This window comes from Cricetulus griseus, chromosome 2 (genome assembly GCF_003668045.3).
Source record: "Cricetulus griseus strain 17A/GY chromosome 2, alternate assembly CriGri-PICRH-1.0, whole genome shotgun sequence".
NCBI lineage: Eukaryota > Metazoa > Chordata > Mammalia > Rodentia > Cricetidae > Cricetulus > Cricetulus griseus.
This window is the reverse complement of record NC_048595.1, coordinates 433,146,987-433,167,597: the sequence shown is the minus strand read 5'-3', so window position 1 is coordinate 433,167,597 and position 20,611 is coordinate 433,146,987. Positions and strand designations below refer to the sequence as shown.

The 20,611-nt window shown below is 39.7% G+C and overlaps 1 protein-coding gene across 3 annotated transcripts in view; it reads left to right on the top strand.

The window, feature by feature from the left end:
• The window catches only part of Dock10 (dedicator of cytokinesis 10), a 245,931-nt gene that overhangs the window by 209,448 nt on the left and 15,872 nt on the right, over positions 1 to 20,611 (top strand). For all 3 annotated transcript variants that reach the window (XM_027397356.2, XM_027397359.2, XM_027397357.2), the window contains exons 41-50: positions 726 to 838; positions 2,874 to 3,011; positions 4,920 to 5,102; positions 6,194 to 6,304; positions 7,475 to 7,690; positions 9,283 to 9,340; positions 9,644 to 9,742; positions 11,392 to 11,498; positions 12,823 to 12,945; positions 13,087 to 13,200. In XM_027397356.2, coding sequence (XP_027253157.1) covers positions 726 to 838; positions 2,874 to 3,011; positions 4,920 to 5,102; positions 6,194 to 6,304; positions 7,475 to 7,690; positions 9,283 to 9,340; positions 9,644 to 9,742; positions 11,392 to 11,498; positions 12,823 to 12,945; positions 13,087 to 13,200 — 1,262 coding nt within the window. The remainder of the gene's footprint in view (positions 1 to 725; positions 839 to 2,873; positions 3,012 to 4,919; positions 5,103 to 6,193; positions 6,305 to 7,474; positions 7,691 to 9,282; positions 9,341 to 9,643; positions 9,743 to 11,391; positions 11,499 to 12,822; positions 12,946 to 13,086; positions 13,201 to 20,611) is intronic.

Here is a 20,611-nt window from a genome sequence, read left to right as displayed (position 1 = left end):
ACAAATAAATAAAAAGCAATGCCCTCACAGGGAAGAAAAGAGACAAACAAAACTCAGTGCAATGGGCTGAGGGTAGCTTGTCCAGGTACTTTTGGTGTCATGAGGTTTACAGGGCTCTCTCTCAACCAAGTAATTACTGTTGAATCTAGTGGAAGAGTATAAAAAAGTCTGGGTCCCAAAAGCAGTAACCGTGACATCATGACTCCAGAGATGCACCCAGTCCAGCTTGACAATAGATAAAAATAGAACCTGGTGTTGTGAAGGGTGGAGATTATGATGAGCCTGTGGCCCATGATTACTTGTTTAAAATCATTTTTACCTTAATCTCTAAATACATTATGTGCCTTTCTGTGGTGGCTGATTGTGTAGACTGTCCACTGAGATCAAACAGTTAGTCTATCAGCCCGAAAGCAGGAACTTTAAACAGGCTGATTACAGAAGAAATATAATTGTGCTGATGGCTGGATTAAAGGGAAAGAATTTTAAAAACAATGGAAAACCTACAGCTGATGTATGCGAAAAACACTCAGGTCTAAGACTTCATTTAGTGTTTTGTTTTGTTTTGTTTTTTAATTGAGGAAATAAATGAAAATGATCAAACAATGGCACTTTGATTTTTATAAATTATTCATCAAAATACCAGTATATACTGTAAAGGAAATATTCTACTGGGGACAGAGAATTGGCTTATGTGTTTATGCACTGTTTTATTTTGTGTTTTGTAGGCAACTCCAATGAAATAGACATTGTCCACCATGTAGACACAGAGGCCAATATAGCCACAGAGGTTTGCCTCACTATTCTAGACCTTCTGTCTCTCTTCACTCAAGTCCACCAGGTGAATATGAGCACAGTGTTTTCTGCAAAATAATGACCTCGGATGGAGGAAAAACCATGAAAAGTCAAAAATATTTTTAAGATGCTTTATAAAATCAGTTAATCTGACTTAAATCAACTTACACATTAGTGAGAATCATGTTAAAATGAGATTCTCAGACGTTGTCACAAGTTGACTAATGCTAGCTTAATCCTCACACTTTGTGTCTGTGTTTCACTACTTCAATAGGAGCTTTCTTCCCAATACCTCTTGCTGTGCTGTCAAGCATGCTGCACTGAGAGACAATGAGACTCTGTGTTTTTTAACAGAAAAAAACAAAAGACAAACAGTTCTAGGTATTAACTGATGACTAGATTTTTGAAAGAAAAAATTGTTAATGCCAAACATCTTTTAATATATATATATATATATATATGTATATATATATGTATATATATGTAAATGTATATATATATATATTCTTGATGAAGTGTTATCATAGTATACTTGATGAAATTTCTAGTGCTAACAAGACTAGTCATGCCACATTTTAACAAATACTTAGAGAAACTATAATTCTCATTCACTGATAGTAAAAATCCAAGTGGGAAAGACAATTTGGGAAAACATTATGGTGGTTTCTTTAAACACTAATTATGGAGCTAAAGAGATAGCTTAGTCATTGAGAATCAAGTTCAGTTGCAGGTAATCGCATGCATACATACATGCATGCATACATACATACATACATACATACATACATACATACATTAATACACTTTCTACATACATACACTTTCAGACACAAGGCACACACACAAATACATGCATGCGTTCACACACGCATGTACGCACGCATACACACACATACATAAATAAAAGCAAAAATATTTTTTAACGCTAATCATATATCTATCTTGTAACCAACCATTTGAATAGAAGCACTTATCCATATAAAGTTTTGGGCACAAATATGTGTAACATCTTTATTTTAAATAACAAAAAAGCAGAAACAGTCCTAAGTGTGCAGCCACAGGTAGATAAATGTTTTAGCAGCACAACAGAATACTACTCAACAATAAGAAGAAACCCCTACCACACATGAAGCTTCAGAAGCCAAATCAAAGAGGACTACCTTGCTGTTGGTGTTATCAAATAGAAACAACACAACATTGATTGATTGGAGATGCAGAGATAAGAAAGGAGTATAGGATTCCAAAAACATATGCTAAAACCTTAGGAACTGATGGATATTTTGTTTTCTTCACTGTGATGATGATTTCATGGGTGTATACCAAAGTCAAATTTATGCAATTGTACTTTTTGAATACATAGTTTCTCACACCAGTTGTATAGTGCTAATAAAAACATTTATAACTCAACCAAATGATCCTGCTTTAAGGACTGCACTAGGACAGGTTAGATCTGTTAAATAAAACCTCTCCCTCTCCCTCTAGCAGCATTGCACCAAGAAAACCTTGCTTTCATGTGAAATGCCAACATGGTGGGAGAAAAACACAACCCCATTTTAATTCTGTATACCTTAATGGACATGTGCATTGAATAAACACAGCTGAGAGACTTTCCCAATGCCTATCTGCCACCACATCCTCTCTCCCATGGCCCAACCCCCAGCTGTACACCAGCCACTCAGTTCTTCTTTCTCAGCCTAGAACTCACAAGCTTCCCTCCATCCCAAGACTCTTACTCCATGACAATCCTCCCAGATCTCTTCCAGGCACATTCCTTCAGCTCTGTTCATCAATTGGGGGAATCTTTGCTGACCCTCTTAAGCAAAGTAATCCACCCCTAACCTCTTCCTATCACATCTTCCTGCGCTAGTTCTTGTTTTAACTGGGTTTGGTTTGGTTTGGTTTGGTTTTGACACTGCTGTGTAAACTTCACTGAGAGCATGCGTTAATTGTGTCTTCTCACTCATCAGTTTCTTCTAGCACTTGGGATTATGCTCAACACAGGGCAGGTGCATAATAAATGTTTCTGAAGGAAAGCAGTCATTCCTCCACTTACCCTCAATAACATCTATTCTGAATTGCAGAGACAGCTCCAACAATCTGACTGTCAAAACTCACTCATGAAAAGGGTCTTTGATACTTACATGCTGTTTTTCCAAGTCAACCAGTCAGCCACAGCCCTGAAACATGTGTTTGCTTCTTTGAGACTGTTCGTATGCAAGGTAAGGATGCTCCAGGGAAATCTCAGCTAAGGATGACCATAAGCACTTAAAAATCTTTGCATCTCCCAGTGTGTAAGGCAGAAGGTTTGTTTTGTGCTATTTTGGTTTCACTAGACACTTGCTAGTCATTTGCTGTCTCCAAGAAAGTGGGATACCAAAAGGGTTGGTACTTTCTGGCTACCAGACATATGGTTGCTCAGAGTTTTTAACATGCAAAGTTTGGTTTAAAAAAAAAAATCATCAGCTGGGAGGTGGTGGCACAGGCCTTTAATCCCAGCACATGGGAGGCAGGCAGATTTCTATGAATTTGAGGCCAGCCTGGTCTACAGATCGAGTGCCAAGATAGGCTCCAAAACTACACAGAGAAACCCTGTCTCGAAAAACCAAACAAACAAACAAAAAAATCATCAAGTTACAGTTTCCATTCCAAGGTAGCTACAACAGCCATCTTTGGAGATGGCTATTTTCTTTTAATTTTTCCTTTATTTTTTTATTTGAAGTAGAAACAAGATTGTTTTAAATGTCAATCCCAGTTCCCACTCCCTCCCCTCCTCCCCTACCACCCCCGCAACTAATACCCTACCTATCACATATCCTTTCTGCTCCCCAGGGAGGGTGAGACCTTCCATAGGAGGTCATCAGAGTCTATCATATCCTTTGGGATAGGGCCTAGGCCCACCCCCATGTGTCTAGGCTCAGAGAGTATCCCTGTATGTGGATTGGGCTCCCAAAGTCCACACCTATGCTAGGGATAAGTACTGAACTACAGGAGGTCCTGTAGATTACCGAGGTGTCCTCACTGAAACCCATATTCCTGGGGTCTGGATCAGTCCCATGCTGGTATCCCAGCTATCAGTTTGGGGACCAAGAGTTCCCCATTTTTCAGGTCAGCTGTTTCTGTGGGTTTCACCAGCCTGGTCTGGGCCCCTTTGCCCATCTCTCATTCTTCTCTGAAACTGGATGCCAGTTCAGTTCAGTGATTAGTTGTGGGTCTCTGCTTCTACTTTCACCAGCTGCTAGATGAAGGCTATAGGATGGTATATAAGTCAGTCATCAATCTCATTATCAGGGGAGGGTGTTTAAGGTAGGAGATGACTATTGACTAAACAGCATCTGATATAGCAGTGTAAAGTAAATTATGGAACATCTCAAAGATCTAATGTATTTTGGATTGTTCTTAGTTATTACACATAGAATATTAAGGCCAGAGACTAATTATTACAAGAGCTTATTAGAATTATTAGAAGAGCTTACTGAACTCAGACTTCAGTAATAAAAACATACTGTCCTCTACCACAAATGGAGAAAGCTTATTTTTTCCTCCTCTCTTTCTTTTATTTAAATTAGAAACTATCTTATTTTACAGGTCAATCCCAGTTCCCTCTCCCTCCCCTCCTCCCCTGCCCCCCACAGACCCCCTATCCCATCCCATTTTTTGCTCCCCAGGGAGGATAAGGCCTTCTATGGGGGAATCTCCAAAGTCTGTCACATCATTTGGGGCAGGGCCTAGGCCCTCCCCCATGTGTCTAGGCTGAGAGAGTATCCCTCTATGTGGAATGGGCTCCCAAAGTCCATTTGTACACTAGGGATAAATACTGATCCACTACCAGAGGCCCCATAGATTGCCCAGGCCTCCTAACTAACACCCACGATCAGGGGGTCTGGGTTGGTCCTATGCTGGTTTCCCAGCTATCAGTATGGGGTCCATGAGCTCCCCCTTGTTCAGATCAGCTGTTTCTTTGAGTTTCTCCAGCCTGGTCTTGATTCCTTTGCTCATCACTCCTCCCTCTCTGCAACTGGATTCCAGGAGTTTGGCTCAGTGGAGAAAGCTTATTTATAAATAGTATTTTAGTCTGCAGGTTTGAAACATGAAAGGCCATGGCTCACTCCCTCCTTCCATCTCTCCAGTTTCCTTCAGCCTTTTTTCAAGGGCCTGCTGACCTCTGTGGATCTTTCTGCTATGAAGTCCTAAAATGCTGTAACCACAGGTCACGGTTGACTCAGATGGAGGCCTCAGCGCTTCTGTACTTCTTCATGAGGAAGAACTTTGAATTTAACAAGCAGAAGTCCATTGTCCGGTCTCACTTACAAGTAAGTCCTAACCATTTTTCATTGATGTTGCTGGTAAAATGGCTCATGGGTTTCAGCAGTGACTGAAGCATCCTGGTCCCAGATTCCAGGCTCCACCCTGAAGACTCCCAATACCTTTGGTCATAGCTTGTATGAGAGCAGGGCTGGGGAGAAATGAACAGATTTCAGTTTACATCTCCACTTACAGTTTTGTTTTCTCTGCCCATGAACTGGAATATCATGGAAATAACAACTCTGACTACCACGGTTAATCTAGGAGGCCAAATCTCACCAAATTCCAAAGACAGCCGTGTCTTTCTTCAAGGTGTCCCAAGATGACACAATTTTTGAATGTCTCCTTGAGTTATTTGCAATTATAATGAGGTCCCTAGGTCATGTGGTCTTCAGAAGAATGTATGCTTAAAGATATCATTCGTTTGACCTTCTAGGAGAATTTGTGACATGTTTATCTAACCCAGTCAATGTCATTAAAAATGCTGTTTCTAGGCTAGAGAGTGGAGTGTATGCCTAGTAAGCAAGGGGACCTGAGTTCAATCTCTGAAACCTATGTTAAAGAGCCAGGTACAATGGCCTGTGTTTGCAATCTCACCACTGAAGATACAGAGACTGGAAGACCCCAATAATCAGCTATTCTAGCCTACTTAGTGAGCTCCAGATCCATGAGAGATCCTGCCTCCAAAAACACAATGGAGGACACCTGAGGATCCAAATTCAAAACTGACCTTTGGCCTCCACACGCACACATGTGCACCCATGAAAGCATGCCCTCATCTCCCCCACATGAATCTACAAAAACACAAATTGTAAGTTCTCATTTTGCTTTAGAACACTATTCCCCAACATGTGGGTTGTGACCTCTTTGAGGAGGGGGATGGAACAACCTGTTCAAAAGGGTCTCATATCAGACATCCTGCATATCAGCTATTTACATTATGGTTCATAACAGTAGCAAAATAGCATTTATGAAGTTGCAATGAAAATAATGCTATGGTTGGGGCCACCACAACCTGAGCAACTGTATTAAAGGGTTGCAGCATTAGGAAGGTTGAGAACCCCTACTCTAGAGGGTCCTTTTTTCTTTTATCTTCCAGCTCATCAAAGCAGTGAGCCAGTTAATAGCTGATGCGGGGATTGGAGGATCCAGGTTTCAGCATTCCCTTGCAATTACCAACAATTTTGCCAATGGAGATAAACAGATGAAAGTAAGAGATGTTTCCTGACCCTTTGTTTCTAAAGAATCAGAAATAAACTGAGATGGAGTTTTCCTTTGACATCAAAGTCACGGGATGTCTATGAATTCTGTACTTAGCTTATCATGACTTTGATCGCTCGTATTGTTTGTTTATGTCGATGGATAATCATTAGTCCTGGCGCTGTCAGTACAGGATGTTTTAGGTGGAATTTCTAAGATCCGGGCTTGACTGTTATATAAGGACGTATGCCAGATGCATCATTATTTACTCATAATCATCATAAGCAGATTGATCTTTCCCTCTTTTTTCTTTTAGCTCTTTGGGAAGGCTAGAGGTAGAAAAAGCTTCAAGCGTGCCTTGATCTAGAGATCAAGAGAGTGATTTGAAAGCCCCTCCCCCTGTTGCTTGTTTTGTCTATTTATTGCATCAGCTTTTCTGCATTTGCCTAATTTATGGCTGTCTCTGTGGATTTATCTCTGAAAGTATAAGGATACTTGTGTTAGGAATGGGAAAGCACTTCTTCAAACACTACCAATTCAAGTTAAAAAAAAAAGGAATATCTTTGATCTACATATATTATATAAGGAATATGCTTGACCGGTCCAGTGCCACATGCCATCAAGAGGAATGAAGTCAAAACGTGTTCAAATGACAAGAACTGGACTCAGAGAGGACAGACTCTCAAGGGCAGTCAAGAAGCTATTGCTATTGCTGATAGCTGGGCTATCAGACAGTAGAGTTCACCATAAATCTTATGACCAAGTACTTGAATATAACCACAATTGCAATGTATAGAATGCACACATTTATGAACAATACATAAAACATAAGAACCTGTGTGTGGTGCAAAGTCATAATTAAGAGTATACGTTGAAGGGCTGGAGAGACAGCTCAGTGGTTAAGAGCATTGGCTGATCTGCCAGAGGACCTGAGTTCAAGTCTCAAAACCGACATGGCAGCTCACAACTGTCCATAAGTCCAGATCCAAGGGATCCATCACCTACTTCTGGCCTCTGAGGGCACCGGGCAAACCTGTGATGCACAAATGTACCAATGCACAAATGCAAGCAAACTAACCACCCATACACATAAAACAGCAAAATATTTTAAAAGTGTGTAGATTGACGTTAATAATTGAATGCTAACCAGATAATGACCCAGGCTCTCTCTTTTCCAAAGAACAGCAATTTCCCAGCAGAGGTGAAAGATCTAACTAAACGTATAAGGACTGTTTTGATGGCCACAGCCCAGATGAAAGAGCATGAGAAGGACCCTGAGATGCTGGTGGACCTCCAATACAGCCTAGCAAACTCCTATGCAAGTACCCCTGAGCTAAGGAGGACCTGGCTGGAAAGCATGGCCAAGATCCATGCAAGAAATGGAGACCTGTCTGAGGTGATGAGCGCAAAGGCTTATTCATTCTTCCTCAACATCTCCCTCCTTGTGCAAATTAGTGGCTTTTTATGTAGAACATGAGATATAAAAAGTGCCATATTCCCACCAATGTATGTAATATACATCTATATATCAAGTGCAGTAACTTTCATGTAGGGCTCAATAACACCTGATTCTAAGTAGAGGGCATCAGATACTGGCCACAGATAGAGGTGGCAATATCAATTGTTTGAAATACAATGCAGGAATAGATAGGTGTCTACAACCCGAAGCTAAAGAGAATGTTGTTAAAAGTATCAAGAAATTAATAATTGTATCAGAATTAATATTCTGTGTTTTCAAACTTGTTCCCTGAAATTGGAGTGGCACAGGGAAGGTGGCTGCTATGGTAAGTTCATCCAAGTTTATCTGAACCAGCCATGGAGAAGAGAATCTGCATGTGAAGGTGGTAAATACTTGACTTTTCTGTGCCAGGTGTAATGCTGGATAGACTTAAGCACAGCGATTCATAGCATCCAGAGGCTTCTGGGTACCACTAGGGAAGTTCTGCCTTTCCCCAGAACTACACCCTTGTAGAAATGGGTAATAAGTTTATTCATAATGAGCCTAAAGCCTGAAGCTAATTTAGTGATTAGGGACTCTAGAACAGAAACCAGAAGCCTGGCTTGGCCAGTTTGGTGAAGATTTCCAGTACCCATTAACTTATCTGAAAATGGTAAGATTGCTTCATAAAAACCTCAAAAGAAGAATTCTGACACCCTGGGGCCTTCTTCAGGTCAAGAGTTAATGTATCCAGCAAAGATCAAAGCATCTGCAAGAAAATAAAATACAACCCATATAATCACTTTGAGGAGAATCTATCTGTTATATTAGTTTACATAATATGGCCAGGTGCAAGCTATAAAGAAACCATTCTAAAAGCATCAGAAATTAAAGCCTGAATTAGAGGCGCTAAAATTTAGAAGGCTAGTGCTTTTTTATTTCCAGTTTTTCTTCAGATATTAGAGCCTATAGATTTTAGAAAAGAGATATATAGCTTTAAAATAGTAATGTGTTATGACTGCACACTAATAAAGGAGGGGAGATTATTTTGTGGAAAAATTGCTTAGGAGAACAAATGTGTTCAATGTCAAATCTGTAGCAAGAAAAACAAACAAAAATATCCTCAACTGTTCATTTAGTGATGATGAACTTTGAAAGGGTCCACCTGATTGATATTTTCCCTTCTTTCATTAAAAAAGGGGTTAGTCTATATGACTTATTTTTTATTTAAACTTTTTTTCATTTTACATACCAACCCCGGTTCTCCTGCCCTGCCCACCTCCCTCCCTTCCCAGCCCCTAATCCACTCCTCAGAGGGGGTAAGGCCTTCCTTGAGGAGTAAACAAAGTCTGGCATAGCAAGTTGAGGCAGGACCAAGCCCCTCCTCTGCATCAAGGCTGAGCAAGGTATCCCACCATAGGAAGCGGGCTCCAAAAAGCCGGTTTACATGACATATTCTGAGAGAGCACACTGACTCCCCTTGGGAAAACACTAGTTTCATAAAGAGTTAAATCCGTCATTGGAATCTCTGTTTTCTGTCTTTGTTATAGGCTGCTATGTGTTACATCCATATAGCTGCACTCATCGCAGAATACCTCAAACGCAAGGGTAAGAGGGCCTGGTAAAGGGGCTAGGAACCTGGGCATCAACATTCTGAGATCTAACTTCACATAAATTCATTAAATTTATGTTTTATTGAATAGCTTTCACTTTTATGGATGTCTCTCATTATGCTGTACTTTAATATTTTAATTCTATGATTTCACTGGCATATTCATGTTATGTACAGTGAGGTCAACTTCTTGTTTCCAAATGATTATGATGTCTCATTCATTAACAATTTGTGGTTCCATAAGCTTGTATTAACCAGAACATGCATCCAGGCCTTAATCTCATCTTGCACTACCATAGGTTACTGGAAAATGGAAAAGATATGCACACCACCCCTGCTTTCAGAAGACACCCATCCCTGCGATAGCAACCCATTACTAACAACTCCAGGTGGAGGAAGTGAGTTGATCTAACTGTGCTCATTTGCCTTTGATGCTAAGGAAATCAACTTTACAGCTTAAATTTTGCTTTGGTGAAACCTCTGTGAATGGGTTCTTAAAAGCAAAATCCATTTCAGGTCAATAGAGCTTACTGTATAAAACTCTCAAGCACTGACCACTCAGAAATCCCATCCCAAACTTAAGAATTTTAGCTTGCTTCTAAGTTCTCAGCAAATGGAATACTATCCAGTCTTCAGGATTATGAATCATGATCATACCTATGTGTATGCAGGCCCACCATTGAAATTTGAGTTTGAAATTGATAAATCATGTAAACTAGCAGGAGAGTCTAGTTTGTGGGCGGAATAGTTTATTCAGAGTAAGACTGTAGATGTATACATTACATAGATGTGTATATCATTATGATAGGTATGTTCTATATCACTTCTAAAAGACTGTGTATCTCTGTGGTAGAATATGTAAGGTTTAGTGTTTGACTTCTGGCATTGCAAAATAATAATAATAATAATAATAATAATAATAATAATAATAATAATAATTTACTCTGACTTTATAAAATTTATAATTTATAAAACATGACTGATGATATTTATTTATTTTCACTAAAAATATTCCACCTTCAAAATCTAATAAAAAATATTTTGTAACAACTCTAGTTTCTCTGTGTAAATGTGGCTGTATCATTAATACATTTTTATCTACAATCTTCTTAAAGGTCATGTAAGTACAAGATTTCTGAACTAAAATCTAGTTGATAACAATATTTTAACTTGCAAATTGCTGTTGAAAGCTCAGAGTAAAGTTCAAATCAAAATACCCAAATATTTCAGAAGCATAATTCATTTCTTAATCATTTAAACCTGTGTGTATTCCAAAAAATCACATTAAAATTTCCAAATAATGCATGAAAAGCAAATTACCTAAGTGAACTGTGATTAAGTGAGGTTTCTTACTTGGGAACCTTGGAGAAAAGATCAGGTCTATACCACAGGAGCAAATCTGCCTTAAGCCCCTCTTACTGTCATATACCATGCATACTAATTTCTATACTCAAGTCACGAGACATCTCATTATTTAGCATGCCCTTCCTGCTCAGCTATTTACCATATTTAGATCATGTAGAGCAACATAAAGACTTTCACATTGTATCTAAAACCAAACTGAAGAAAAAGGATAAAATCTAAGTGTTGGATTATGTCCCAGTTAGCTCTATGGCTCTTCAATATTCAAGTATATTAAACACTGTTGTCATATTGAAGGGAATACTGGTTATAATATAGTATACCTATTGAAAAGGGGATATGCTTATGAGTGAACATTGAGATGGTAAGGTGACCATTATTGTTCATTAGCATGTATTGATATCTATCAGTATATATCTGAATCCCACTGATATATTGGACATCTTTAATACTCTTTTGTGTTGTGAGGTTTCAGAGTTGGAGAAGTAAATGGTCCCTTTCTTACAATGTGCATCTGATAAGTTATCAGTGAACACATGCAGTTCCAGAAACCATGCTCTATCTAACCATCCTGTGCATTGTGTATGCTATGATACAGCCAATACTAACTTCACAAAGCAAGCAATGCTCTGAACCCACTATGAATTGCCTAAAATGGTATTTCATTGTGCTTGTTTCCCTCAAGGCATGTTCTCTATGGGGTGGCCAGCTTTTCTGAGCATCACCCCAAACATTAAAGAAGAAGGAGCAATGAAAGAGGATTCTGGAATGCAAGACACGCCATACAACGAGGTTAGACTCAGTCGCTCTAATATTGATTAAGTTTAAAATATGGATTGAATTGTGATTTTTGTGTGCATTCAAGAATCAGAGAAAGTTGCTCCGCATTATGACTTTGTTAAACAAAGTGATGTTGAGGCTCAAATAAGACCAAGCTTAATAGATACCAATTCTATTGATAAACCATAATCTTCATTGAAAGTTTAAGCTGTGCCTGGTTACTTTCCCTTATTCAGATGTATATCGTCAGCTCTTCTGTAAGATGCACAATCTCTACTGTCTGGGAAAATGGAGTCAGGGATGCTAAATTTTCATGAGCTTGTCACAGCTGTTTCGTACGCAAGTTTATTTATTTACAAATTTGGCTCAGGAAAAGGGTTCACAATTTCTCTGGCAAAGCCTTCTTATATGTTAGCTGGTTAGTTCTCGTGAAAAAGCAGTTTTCTAGTAGGAATCACAGAACAATTCTGGTGAATAAAATAGAGTTTCCTTCACCAAGAAATAAAAGTCCACAAGCTAATTTTTTAAAGTCTTAGTATTAATATAGGTGTGGAACAAAGAAGACAATGCAAATTTGGGAGATGCATTTTTATGAACTTTGCCAACTACTCTACATTATCTCAGTGCATATTGAATGTGACTATAGTAAATATAGTTGGCATTTATACTAATGACTGTAAATGCTGTGTAAGAACCCTTTTTTAAAAGATACTGTCAGAAATATGCAAATAATATATACTTGCTTTATAGATTGTATAATTTCACACAGTTGAACATATTAAGTAATATAACACCATTCTGAAAGATATTGTATTAAGGGCAGGAAGACAAAGATAAATCAGGCATAATCCCTATTTTTGAAGACTTTAGAATCTTGGAAATAAAAACAGATTTCCTTCAAGGTGAAAAGCAGCCAGTTCAAAATAGATGTTCAGTAACTATGAATTGAAGCATTCTATGTTTTTGTGATTAAAAGATGATGTTTTTACATGAAAGTGGCTGTAATGGGGGTGAATGGGCATCAGTAAAAGCTCTCTATATTTGTATAATGAATATTGATGTTAGATAAGACAACAAGGTATTATGTAGGAAAGAAGTGTTCTTACAGGGCCAGTAACCAGGCAAAGAACTAAAATGTTCTGAACCCATTGCATGCGTTAGGTAAGGAGGAGAAGAGGGGAAAATCCAAGACGGTAGAGCAATCCCAAGGTGGACAGTAATCTCAATAATTAAGATCGGAAATCATTTAAGGCTAAAATAGTTTCAAAACCAAATTTCAGGAGTGAGCTACATCTTTAACCACATAAAAACCTCGTTTTCTCTGGGGAAATTTCAGAATATCCTGGTGGAACAGCTTTACATGTGTGTGGAGTTTCTTTGGAAGTCTGAACGATATGAACTCATCGCTGATGTCAATAAGCCCATCATTGCTGTCTTTGAAAAGCAACGAGACTTCAAAGTATGTGTTCTGTACCCCTAGAAAGCCATAATACTTGCTCACTTTGAGTGGGCAGATGACTTACAGCACTCAAACATAACAACGTTCTCGTTTTTTTATGTCGGCATTGTCCTCATAAACCCCTCTGGTTTACGGTTTCAGAAATTATCAGATCTCTACTATGACATTCACCGATCCTATCTGAAAGTGGCGGAGGTGGTAAATTCAGAGAAGCGCTTGTTTGGCCGCTACTACAGAGTGGCATTTTATGGGCAGGTAAGTACTCTAGAAGTAACATGGCCTGAAAATTCCATTCGATTGTTGCCCACCATTTTTTATAAGACATCTGACTACATATACCCGTGGACCAGGGGAGGGGGGTGTCTGAACTTATGTGAGTGTTTCTATGAATGTGACTATTTATCAGTTTGACCATAGGAATGTATTAAGCACAAATAGGTAGAGAAATCTATGAAATTTATACGAGTTTTTTTTCTTTAAAAAAAGTCATTCTTAGCTTTTAATTTTACCCTAACATCTCTAACAGTTTTATGTGATAGATTAAAGTGAAATCAAATCAGTCATGTTTTAAGAAATAGCACCCTAAGTTGCCCACCATTTCCAACCACTGACTTTACAATCATGTAAGTTGTAGCTCTTGTTTTCAAATCACCACTGTTTCAATGCAGACCATCACAGGGCTATGCCGTTTCCAATGTCACAGGCCAATGGGATTATTTTAAAGTTATCTTTCTCAATGTACTTCGTTAGCAATGAACAAGGTTAAAGATATTAGCTAGCCATAGCATTGGCCTGAAGGGATTGTTACCCACTAATTATGACTGTCTCTTCGAAGTCATGCTTCAAGTGGAGTAGACCCGGGCATGTCATGGTTCCTTTTCAGAAAGGCTGTGGCATTATTCCAGCTCAGCTGAAGTCTTTCTGGCTATGCAGGCAGATAGGCCATCCTGTCTTATACTCACACTGACTCTCAGATCTCTCACTTTTCTGTCCCTCTTGTGAGGCAGGACTACTCACAGCTTCTTGTTCTCAGAATCTGTTAAGGCTACAGATAGTCTGGTCCAGTATTGTCCTTACAGATAATTTCCCACTGAAGTCTTGAGAAAAAACAGATTTCCCTCTGATCATTAAAGGTGTCTTTAAAACTTACTTCCGATTCTGTCTATGTAAAAAGGACCCATGAGTAGTTAACCTCTGTAATTAACCTCATCCTATCTGGATTCTTCTCGGTTTCCAACAGCAAGACTGTAGAGACAGAGAGACATAGGAGAGCAGTTTATAGAGAAAAGCTAACTGTAGACATGGGGGATAAAAAGAAGCTGAGCTAGCTGCAGTGTATTTGCTGAGGAAGAGAGATGTGTACAGGACCTTCAGATGAGAGGAAATGGTATATCAAAAAAAATACAGTGTATGGATGGCATCGGCAGAGCATTAGCAGGAAAAATAACGGAAAAATCCCACCAAGAAGGAGATGTCGAGGATGGATGACTGGAGGAAAACCAAAGGCTAACTGAGCAGCAGAAGAATGGCTGCTCATAGGGGGTGTTTTGCAAACCAGGATATAATGGCAAATCTTCAGGGGACTTGCCAATGAAAAGGTAATAAGGTTCCATTAACACCCTGACCTGCAATCGATGTGTGAGCTACGAGCTGGTGAACAGGTGGAGCAGGCCTCGCTGCCTCCCAGCTAGTTTCTAATGCAGATGTTTGCTCTTTTCTTCCTTTGGTCTTGATTGTTCCAGGCTGTGGTAAGTTCATCCTCTCTGTGTCCCTTTGCATGCACTAATAATCCTCACCTCTCCCTCCTTACCATTCTACTGAACCTTAATATTTTTGGAAAAAGAGTAAGGTAGCTGCTTTGATTCTTTTTGGAGCCCTCTTGCATTTCTTGAACTAAATTCTGTTTATTCCAGTTACCTGAATTACAAAAAATGTATCTTTTTCAATTCATATTATGTTTCTCCACAAAAGCAGAGGGTGTAATCTAGAAGCTTCACACACACACACACAAGGTAGATGTGGATATCACACATTTTAAATAGATTCAGGATATATTTAATGCTGAAAATCACCTGCTTATTTGAGCTATCACGAATCAAACCTATGGCAGTGGCTCTCACTTCTCCTAATACTGAAACCTTTTAATACAATTCCTGTTGTGGCAACCTGCAGCCATAAAATTATTTTCACTGCTACTTCATAACTGTAATTTTGCTACTGTTATGAACTGTAATGTAAGTATCTGATATGTGAGATATGTGATAAGCAACACCAAATGGGTCGTGACCCACAGGTGGAGAATCATTGCCGTATGGAGCTGAAGGTGGTGAGAAGTTTGAATGGTGGCTGTTTACAGGACTGGAGTCCTTCCCAGAGTCCTCTGCCAGGGGTCCCTTTGAGAAATGAGGCTCAATATCAGCAGGCTCTGATCCTATAGAGGTGATGGTGATTCCAAACACAAAGAATTAAAACGAACAAATCTTCACCCAACAGGCAAAGTCTTCAGAGATGCAGAATAGTGTACAGAAAGATCTAGAATCTGGTCAGAGCAGAAATCACCTACCAGTATCAAGAACTTTCAAGAAAAAAAAAATTGTCTGCAATTGCTAAATGGCTAACTATATCTTTAGCCATTATTTTAACCTACAAAAATGACACCTTTATGTGATTTGATGTCATTGTTAAGGTAGAAAGTAAAATTCTTTCCACATTCTGTCACCATTCAGCTCTTCTCATATGAACAATGCATACTTTTTTGTAATTCTTTAAATTCCTTCCTACCTCCATTCCATGTGGGTAATTTATACTTCATTTACAAATCTGGGCTCATGAGTCCTTAACTTACCTACTAGAAGAATACTTGGGAAACCACATACTAAATAGACTGAGGGGGCCATTGGGGAATGTTGCTTTCAAATGACCTAACTTTGTTCTTTTTTCAGATTTCTTAAAAATATGCTTACGGTATAACTGTTTTGTAGCGTGGGCAGGACTATCAATTGCCTTTGGTTAAGAAAAATAAATCCAATCAGAGATAAGAAGAAAAAATACTTTATTTTGTGCAGACCTGATAATATTCCCTAAGCATGACCCTCCATAAGTTCCACCAGCAGCTGCCTTTGAACAAGGAGCACATGTGGAGTTAGTTCATCCTGACAAGTAACAAATTAGAACTCTAATGATCATTATGCAAATGTATTCAAATGCACACACCAGGTCACCAAATGGCAAGTGTGAACTGTTGGCATTCAACAGGAGCAGACAGCTCCCATCCCTTCGCCTTGGTGTTAAGTAAACCAAAGGAGGCTTGTGCATCCTCCTGAACCTGTGCAGGATGAAGGTTCCAGAACACAGAGATGAACTCTCCAGTGCATGCTTTGCATAATCCCCGAGCTCAAAAAAGCAACTTCTTATTCAAAACATACCTTTTAACATACATACCGATGCATCTTGCAATCATGCTAAAAAGATGATGTGAATGTAACATGAAATAGGCTCTTTGCCTCTGCAAAGTCCTTTGAGTACACATTAGTGTACTGTGTGAACAAGGGTTCTCATTTTATTGTACTGGCTAGGGTATTTAATATTAGCCAAGTCTGCAAAGAGGCAGACATTAGCAAACATGCTGAAAACCCTTTCTTCACAGCAGGGACATTTTTAGAAATGCAAGTCCTGCTTAGCATGGAGTTTCTCACACAGCAGCTGGCATCATTGGCTACGGATATACCAGCCTGCAGAAAGCTGCTCTCCAAGTTTCCTCAAGGATCCATTGCCCGAGTAAGGAAACAACAGTAGCAATCAAACACTGCCTGCAATCAATGAAACCCTTAGGCCCTAGCCTTTAATAAGAAAGCAAGCCAACAAGTGCTGGTTGCATAGCTTCATATATCAGATAGCCTGGAATTAATTAGCTAAAAAACCTGGTGGGGAGATTTATTCAGTGCATCAATGGATATAGATTGTATGACCAGTGTATCAATGGATATAGATTGCATGACTGTCCATCATGGCTCCTTCAGAGTAGATGCATTTCAGAATCTGAATGGGAAAGAGCTTGAATGGAGGGGGGAAGTACATGTGTAGTTTGAAACTAAAACAACATCTCCATTTTGAGATGTGATATACTCTCTTCCAGCTCCTCGCCTATGTGAAAGTCACTGATCTTGGTTCTCTCTCTCTCTCTCTCTCTCTCTCTCTCTCTCTCTCTCTCTCTCTCTCTCTCACACACACACACACACACACACACACACACACACACACACACACACACAAACCCCCATGAGAAAGAGAGACTAAGCATAATCAATGAGTAATCAGTGAGTTCCTACTCACCAGGAACATTTTTTTTTTTTCATTCTTGAGTTTTCTCCTTTCAAAGCATTTAGCCCACTACTAACATTTTCTGATTTTCTGCACTGATTCTTCTTGGACTGCATTATTTTATTTGTGAACTTTGGACCATTCTAACATTACAGCAGGGCCAGTTATATTTGACATCCCAGTTCTGATCCAAGGGCATTTCATTATTCTGAAAAACTTGTAAAAATAGTCTGGAAAAGAATCAATAATTTTATTTGTCAGTTCGTTGAAGTGGATTTTTATCAGTATGTAGTGCCTTGAAGTTTCACAGTCTCCGTGAGTTAACTCTACTGACCCGAATTACTTGATTAACCAGAATGTGCTGCTTCAGAATGGCAATACATTTAAGGCATATACTGCATTGTGAAATAACTTTACAAAAAATGAAACTAGCTGTAGCCATGCACAGGCCACATTTCCCACTGCCTGGAAATGCAGCCAATTCACAACCTGGACACTAAAGGAAAAGTGGGAACCTGCCCCCTTGGTTTGCATCACACACACCCAACTCCTAAATCGTTGACTCGTGGGCTTGTCTGAGAGTGAAGCTCTCCCTCAGATCATGCCTTGCAGCTCAATGACCGCTGCCCTCTTTAATGGTTTCCTTGACAAAAAAAGGTAAGCGTCCCTTCCAAACATTTCCACAGCTGCCATTAGTCTGGCCCAAGAGGTATCTTTCTTAAACCCTGACAAACAGCACATTCCTTCTGCTGCTACTCTTTCTTCTTACTTCTGTCTCAAAATTATCAGTAGTGATACACCACATGCATGTGTGCGAATGCGCGAGCACACACACACACACACACACACACACACACACACACACACACACACACACAATCACTCATCACACATACAGCACCACACACAAAAGGAAAACTTCAAGAGGAAAAAAAGTTCTAAGGATTATTTGTTTCTCACCAATCAGCTGCCCTAGTATTGTGATGATCATCAGTAGATATGTTGTATTAAGGAAAATTCACAGCTCTGATGCAAGAGACACTGGGAATTGTATTCTGAAGCAATGAAAGTGCTCCAAGTTCTGCAGACAAGTCAGAATTCAAACTATTTGAGACCATGAAGCCTTCCTTGGTTGTCATGATCCCTGTCATAGCTCATACCCATGAAAGGTCCTTTGTGGGCCAGATACTTCACCTGGGGGCTTCTAACACATGGCTGAATTGGTGCTCTCCATCCCACAGACCAAGGAGTAGGCATGAAAGAAAACCACAGGTTACAATCAAGGTCGCCAAGTCACAGTGGGCACAACAAAGGTCTGCTTCTCTCCACTCCCTCCTGACCCCGGATTCAGAAACTTATTGAAAATGTAAATGTTGCTTGGCTGAGATGCTTTGGGAATTCTGGTGTTTGGCTTCTCAGGTCCTAACTCCTCTGATATGTCAGTCGGCCAGTTTTTGCTGCTGACCCCTGACCTTAAATCAGGCAAAAGCCCACAGTCAGCAATGGAAGAAGCGGAGCAGGCGGGCATCCCGGGAACAGAATCGGACCTCTCTCACTCCTGTAGAGTCTAGGTAGTGATCAGGAACAGCTTTTTAGCTTTCTGTGCTGTCCACATCATAGGCCACCTTCTAGCAGTTCAGGGCTACCCAGGTATTCAAAATCGGCTACTTGGGTTTGCATGTTTATCAAACAATTATACAATATTAGTTTTTAATAAAAAACAAGGAGACATTTGCCAAGTTATTTATACCTTCATGAGACATGTGTCTTGAAAGACAATTTCACTCATCTACTTCTTCATTGGGCAAATACAGTGGCCCCCTTCCTAAAGGCCAGACAATATGTCAAAAGCTGGGCATGCATTGTCTCATGCCATGAAAACCCAGTGTCAATTAGGAAACTGAACAAGCAGACAGGCAGTGCCTTCTTGACAGCAACAGAGCTGGGACATGGATCCTGGGCATTGGCTTCTGCGCACCTATAGCCCTCTATGACCGTGATGAGCTGGTGATGGTGACACTTAATGATTTCCAACATCTCCGGGTTCCCACGGGTACACATGTGCCGCCAGTCTTTAGGCTAACACCCCAGGTGTTAGCATTTCCGGGGTCGGTTGCACATATCCTATCAGCATTCAGGTAAAATGCCTAGTCATTCCAGGGACTTGTGTAATTTATGCGCATGCGTAGTTTGGCTACATAAGCTCCCCCTCCCCATACGCATGCGCAGAGCAACCTTTAAAAGTGTTCTCTGCCTCTCTCGCCACGTTTCTTCCAGATAGGCTGTGTGACACCCGCTCTCTCTCCCCTTCCCACTCTCTACTAATAAAACTCTTAGAGAGGACTTTGTTATATATTTTGTGGTCTGCTCTCAACGCAGGGTAAATAACAACACTTCCCTAAGAATAAGGAATATTCAAGTATTCGATACCAGACAATCGTGAGCCAAATCATTATTCTTAGATTACCTCATACCATCCAAGAAAAATACACAGCATTGGGACATTTGTCCATAATTTTTCACAAGTAATGAATATTTTAGTCAAATTTAATTTTTTTCTTTCTTGCATTTGGGTGTATGCCATTCGTATGTATGCATTTGTCATGCATAGGTGTTATGTTTGCATGTGTATGGGCACACATGTGTTGGGGATCTATGTGCACATGAAGGCTCATGCATGTAGAGGCTGGAGACAGAATCATCCTTATCCAGTGAGGCAGAGTCTCTCAATCCATGATCTCAGAGACCACTGATACAGCTAGTCTCCTTAGCCAGCTTCCTTGGAGGCCCCTCTGTCTCCATCTTCTAGAACTAGAAGTCCTAACCTCTGGGTTCTAAGGATTGATATTCCAGTCTTCATACTCACTGCCAAATGCTTTAACCACTGGGCCATCTCTCCAACCCTGCAAACACAATTTAAAAAAAAAAAATAGTGTTGTTTCTTTTTGGACTCAATAGTTTTACAAACTTCAAAATCCATTTCTTCATGGGTAAACTCTGCAATCACAAGAGACAGATAATGTAGGTTCTTCACTGTGAGCTCATCTAGGATTCTGAGCCCATATCTATTCCACAGGGTCAGGAGGGGACATGCTCCTGTCTCTTCAGAGAGAATGAATTATAAGGAATTTCTCACTTAGTTATCTACAGATAATGGGATCTTCTTTTTCCCTGGCTTTAAACCAGCCAATTTATAAAGGCTAAAACCCACTGGGATCTTATGGAATTAAAAAATGATGGCATGGGTGTTATTTTTAGTCCTGCAAAGTCCAGCCTTTCAAGAATTTAAAACCTGGGTGATTAAGTTATGTGTGACTAGCTTGTACCTTAACCTCTTTGAAGACAT